This window comes from Loxodonta africana, chromosome 18 (genome assembly GCF_030014295.1).
Source record: "Loxodonta africana isolate mLoxAfr1 chromosome 18, mLoxAfr1.hap2, whole genome shotgun sequence".
Lineage (NCBI taxonomy): Eukaryota > Metazoa > Chordata > Mammalia > Proboscidea > Elephantidae > Loxodonta > Loxodonta africana.
In genome coordinates, this window is record NC_087359.1 from 38221397 (window position 1) to 38227633 (window position 6237).

Sequence of the window (6237 nt, forward strand, 5' to 3'; positions counted from 1 at the left end):
CGGAGTTAGTGGCCAAAGGAGGAACAGACAAAAGGTCAATGAGAGAAACTGAGAGGCAAAGAGGCAGAACAGAAATACCTGCAGAGCGCGCCCAAGAGCCTCCCTCCCAACTTGTTACTTAAACCTTAGCTAAAGAAGTTGGCAGAGTGTTCCAGACGTGTGAGCGAGAAAAACTGGATTTAAACCTGAGACAGAAAGGGGGAGGTAGGACCTGAGTGGTGCGTAAAAAGACCAGAGTAGGGTCTTTCAATGTCCTTCTTTCCTCAGGTGGAAGTTTGACGGTGAGCAGCCTTGATCTGCTAGCTAAATTGGACCACTAGGACAAGATAAAATTGGTAACAGAAAGTTTATTCAAGAATTGTTAGACAGACAACCCTTTTGAGTGAGGAAAAAAAGTAACCACGAAGAACAAAGAAAGTTCCGAGAGGGAATAACTCTAATTCTACAAATTCAGGACTATACAGTGACAATTAGGAGCTGAGTTCATGCCTTTTAAACTAATTACAATTGCTCATAAGTACAAGATTAACATAAAGCTACAGCTCTTTTCTAGAGTACAATAACTAAAATAGCTGGTTTTACATGACAGGAAACACAACGTCCTTTATAACAAGTAAATACTAAAAAAGTACAATTTTTTTCTTTTTTCCCTCATAAATACGTAATGTAGGGGGGATAAATAATACAAAAAGAAAATATTTTAACTGGCTATAACCAATAAATATATATGAAAATGTTCACTAGAACACACGCTTTTTGAGCGATGCTGGGCTCCTGCAGGCCCAGGCACCTCTCACAGTTGTTTTTATAGCCATTAAAATGTAAACTCTAAGTGCAACAAAAGTGTCCTGTCAGGAGGTTGAGCAAGGCTCACAGGCCAAGCTGTAGCCCCTGCCAGGGACAGACAGTTTGTTCAAATATACCCTGTTTTCACGTTAAGTCAAGAGAGTAACAGAAGAAAAGAAAAGAATGTAGAACCTCGTGTCGCCGATTGTTTTCTGTGGAGAGAGGGGGATGGACCCGGAGCTGAGATAGGAGGTGGCAGAAGGGGCAAGCCTTTAGTCTCCACCACTTGCCTGCCTCCCAACTTCCATGTAAAAGAAAAAATATATATATTTATAATATAGGCAGCTCTGACTTTCAGGATCTCTCACCATCCCTGAGCCCTCTGAAAACTGTAATCAGTGGGGTGGGGTGTAGGTAATAATGTTCTGAAGCAGAAAATCTGGTGCTAGAAATGGAGGGGGTGCCCCAATAAGCCTCAAATAGTTGGGAGCAAACTTTGAGGCTTCTGGGAAGCAGGAGGGGAGTGTGTTTTGTGCCCTTGGGTTTGAAATGTGTTTTGTTTTGTTTTTTAAATAGAATTAAGAGGAAAAAAGTCAAGGTTTGGGGGAACTGCCCACAGAGATGGAAGGTAAGTTGGTTGGTGAGTGATGGCCTAGCCATCTCCTCTGTTGTTTAAAATGTGCTTCTCTGCCTTGTTTTCCTAACCCCTCTTGCTCTACCCCACGCCTCATCGTGGAATTCCAACTGGTAGTGCTGGAGTCCTGGGGTTGATGGGGTCATCTCCAATCTGCTGTGGATTCCTTTCTGATGGGTTGGCAGGCAGATGGAACAGGGGGGACCGGAGGACTGAAAAGCAACTTCTCAGACCAGGGGGAGGAGATGGGGCTCAGGCTCCTTCTTCCTAAGGAGTCTCACTATCGCCTCCCTGCCTTCTCCTTCACACCTCCCGGGTTGCCCTCCAGAGCATCTCAGCCCAACCGGCTTTCCCCGCTTCGCCCCATCACCTCGCCCCTTCGTCCTCCCTCTCCCTTCACAGGTGTGTTAATTTGGGCGCTTCTTGGATTCTACCCTGAGGAGGAGGCGCGTGGTGAGAGGAGAGGTCTGTGTAGGTGGGGTGGGGGTCGCAGGGTCCGTGGTGCTGGCTGGGGGCCATAGGGGGCGCCCCGTTGTAGTCCAGGTTCCCCGAGGGGTGGTGGGAAAGGTGGTTGAGGCCGTAGAGGGAGGGGCCGGCAGGGGGCGGCAGCGGATCTGCGTAGCCGCCCCCGCCCACGTACACCGGGCTGCCCTGCATGGTGGGCGTGCCGTACGCACCCCCGTTGGCTTGGAGGACGTGGGGCTCATAGTCGGGTGCCGGGGTCGGGGGGTACTTCTGCGGGGCGCCGCATCCTTTAAGAGGGGGCTGGTAATTGGAGGGCAGCGCGTAGGCATTCTGGTGGGCTTTGCCGAAGGCGGGCGGGGAGGGGCTCTCGTAGCTGGGAGTCATGGGGTGTAAGGCGTTCATGAAGCCGGTCGTGGACTGCATGGGCTGCGGGGGGCTGCCGGCGGGGGACGGGCCCCCAGACGACGAGGCCAGCCCCTTGGCCTTCTGGTCCTTCTTGTACTTCATGCGGCGGTTCTGGAACCAGATCTTGATTTGGCGCTCGCTGAGGTTCAGCAGGTTGGCCATCTCCACGCGGCGCGGCCGGCACAGGTAGCGGTTGAAGTGGAACTCCTTCTCCAGCTCCACCAGCTGCGCGCTCGTGTACGCCGTCCGCGCCCGCTTGGACGCCGCCGACCCTGGGGGGCTCTTGTCCCCTCCCCCGCCGCCGCCGCCGCCACCCCCGCTGCCACTACCTCCTCCTCCACCGCCGCCGCCACCACCGCCGCAGCCCTCTGCTGGATCCGTGGGGGAGGGGTGGGAAGGGGAGAAAATGAAATAAAAGATAATTACTGAACACGCTGAAATTGAATGCATCGTTTCTTAATAAATCCAGGCCTGGACTTTGAGCGCCCGCCGCCCTCCCCTTCCCGTCCCCGCCTCCTCTCAGCCTATCACACCCCCCCCCGCCCGTCGTATTAGCGGACACTCTATAATAGTGGCATTTATTAAGAGACCTGTTCTCCTCTCGCTGCCCCAGCTTATGAAAATTTGATCATGTCACGCAGACAGAGCTGCGAGGCCATTTATTGAGGGCTGTATTTTCTCGCGCGCTTTCTCCCCCTTATCCCCAATTCCAGGTCTGGGAAGACACACTGGCCCCCCATCCTTGGGGGGTAGATAGGTGGCTAAGGAGAACCCTTGGGGGCATCTGGACACTCGTGGGCAGGGTCCGAGGTATGGCGCAAAGGGGACACCGTGCCTAGAGGCCGGGACCCCAGGGCCGCCCAGACAATTATAATTAACATTCATAGTAATCGTACTTAATAATAATCAGTCGTTGACGGGCTGCGTCCTCCCGGCAGCACCTCTTGAATCTGTGGCCTCGCAAAAGGCTCTGAGGCCCAATGCCAGGCCTCCTGGACCCCTCAGAAGATGGGTGGGAGGTGGCTGGGAGGAGAGGGTGTTGGTGCGGTCAGGGGTCATCAGGTGGTGGAGGTAAGGGAAATGTGTTGCTGACGCCACGACCTGATATTGCTCCCAGCCCTGCACCCCAGGCCGCCATGTGGGCGCCGAGGGGCTGGATGCTAGAATAACAGTGACATTCCTGGCCCAACAAAAGCTGACGAAGAGGAAGTCAGAGAGCTGGTACCTGTGCCGGGAGAGCTGTTTTTCAGCTTGGACGTTTGCCTCGACTCTTTCATCCAGGGAAATATCTGTTTGGTGAGGGTGGAGTTGGAGCCGGGGCCGCACTTGGGGGGGCCGCTTTTGCTGGGCCCGCCCGCATTATTGCTGTTGCTAGTGGTACTGGTAGGTGCGGCGCTGGGCGGGGGTGAGCCGGGCGGGGCGGGCAGGGGCTCAGAGGCCAGACCGGGCCTCATGCAGCTGCCGTTGAGCTCCTTGCTCTTGGCATGCGGGGTGGCGTTGCCCAGGGACTGCAGCGAGCACGCCGAGCGCTGATAGTCGCCCTCCAGGTGCGTGGGCGCCTGAAAGGGGGGCTGGGGGGGCCCGTCGTAGCCGAAGCCATTGCTGCCTGGGTACGAGGAGTAGCCTCCGAAGAGCGCAGCTGCGGTGTTGTCGTAGTAGGTGGTTTTCTGCATCGCTGGGCGAGGCCCGGGCAGTGGGTGGCAATTTGCAAGGGCCTGACACCCTCACGACCGGACATTGGCACCCCTGGGGATCATGTGACAGGCCGGACACCCCCCCCCCTTCTCTGCCCCCCTCCTCCCAGGGTCTGTTCCAAGCGGCTGACCTGCGGGGTAAGAGAAGAGACAAGGGGGAGAAGAGGACTGGGGGGAATCCATCTTAGGAACTGAAAAGGGAACTGACATCAATAGTTTTTTTTCTCCCCCACCCCAACACCTCCAAAGCCAATACTGAGGCTACTTTTCTGCCCTGAAATGGGTTTTGCTTATTTCAATGCTTTAATTTTAAACAAAAAAGCCCACCAGTTTTCATTTCCACTTACAAAATAAGGATGATACTCCTTTGAGCACTGCCTAGGTGTAAAATCTTATTATCAAAAGGTCCACTGCTTCTCTCCTGCCTGCACACTAGCCCCTGACCTCTCCTCCCTCCCTCCCCCCAACTCTGGGATAGGGTGGTTTAAAGGGGGGGGACTAAGAGACTCCAAAATAAAAGCGCCATCAACAGTCTCCTCCAAGCTGAGAGGCCTCTCTGCCTCTGGCCTCTTTGCTTCTCTCCATGTCCATCTAGCTCTCTCACCCAAGCAGAGTCTAGCCTAGAAGACAACCAGAGGACCACTTCTGAAAGAGGAGGGAGCAGCAAGTTCAGCAGGGGACCTTCTGTGAGGGATCCTCTCCTCCCGCCCCCCCCACAAAGACAACAGCAGCCTGACCTAGAAACTTCCTGACGATTTTTAACCTCCAGAGCCGGCGGAACCAAGTCTCCATGGCCCTACCACAGGTACCACCACCTCCAGTTGGAGTCTGCTTAGCCAAGTCTGGGCTCCCGGCAGCCAGAGGCCCCTGTGGGGCTCCCAAATGGAGCTGGATTGTTTCACTTTCCCTGACCTGGCCCGGTTGGTGCTTTGACCATTTGGCCCAAGTCTCTCCCTAACCCCCTCCCCTTTTTTTTCCAGCAGACTTCATTTTTTCCCACCCTCTCCTTGACAATGTGTTTTCTTAGGATTCTCCAAAAGAAGAAAGGATGAATGAATTGTATGCATAATTGCTGGACTTTTCTACCAAGAGTTGGGGAAAGTGCTTTTTAAGACAATATTATTCCCTAGGGGGGAAAAAAAAAGTTAACAAAACAACTTGAGCAATGTTATTCCCTGGGCTGAAAACAGAGGATACTCCTGCTTACTGAAGTCCTCCAAGGCAAAAAAAAAATAATAATAATACAATCACTATTTTAATGCAGCTTTTTTTTAATGTGCCAGGAAAATAAAGATTCACGCTACTGTAGGATTCTGTGTATTGTTCTGAAACTTCTGACATCATTTTTTCCCCCGGTCTTCCCCAACTCCTCACCACCGGACTGACCCTCTTTTCTGACATGTGTGTTTGGAATACTTAAATCTCATTCAGCCCAGCTGGTCAACTTCAAAGAAAACTAAAAATAGAAAAATAAAATGAAAGAAGTACAGGTGAAGGAAGTCCCTCCCACACATAAATCCCTTTCTTAACAGGCACAGATTTATACTCAAAAGGGAGCCGGGTAGCCCTGAGTTCCTATTGGTTTCTGGGAAGAATTTGTTTCTGGGAAATACACAAGAGTCTGCAAAGCAGCAGGTCCTTCCAGGGAGAACTGGAGTTCAATTGACCAGGCTGACCCAATCCTTTTATTATTATTACCATTAGCCTCTGATGATTTAACCAAAATTAGCTTCCAAGCAGCCCTGGCTGAAGGGGGAATTAATTAACAGGCATCAGTTGAGTTTGTTATTAATAGATAGAGAAGAGAATGAAATAAAAACGTTGGAGGGGGTTGGCTGGCTGGGCCCTAGCTTTATTTAGTCTAGATGATTGTTACACCAATAATGATGATGATGATGATAATAAAACAATCATTTGACTAGACGCCTGGGGCTGAAATCCCTGTCGCTCCCCCCTGCAATAAACCCCAAACCATCCCAAGACCGAGGCCAGGGGAGTGTAGGAACCAAAGGAGCCAGAGACATGATAGGAAAGAACCGAGACTCCTCTGGCGGCCAGACAGAGCCAGAAGGTTTGCGGACAGGGTTCGCCCCTGGCTGCAGCCGCCGGGCTGTCTTGGCCGCTGCTGCCGCGGTGGCTGGCAACGAGCTGCCAGCCGCCGACGCTGGCTCCAGGAGGCGAAGAGAAAACGATCCCGGCGCCGAGACGCTTAGCGGCGGCCGGTTCCAAGCGCACCAGGCCGGCAGAGGACCG

At 52.8% G+C, this 6237-nt stretch overlaps 1 protein-coding gene across 1 annotated transcript; it reads right to left on the reverse strand.

Annotated features, from left to right (window-relative positions):
* Positions 1-248: 248 nt before the first annotated feature.
* HOXB3 (homeobox B3) lies at positions 249-6019 on the reverse strand. Its single transcript, XM_023553618.2, has 2 exons — positions 3516-6019; positions 249-2661 (listed from the first exon to the last, which is right to left on the reverse strand). Exons 1-2 carry the CDS (start codon positions 3961-3963, stop codon positions 1817-1819), a joined length of 1293 nt encoding a protein of 430 aa, XP_023409386.2. The 5' UTR covers positions 3964-6019; the 3' UTR covers positions 249-1816.
* Between the last annotated feature and the right edge of the window lie 218 nt (positions 6020-6237).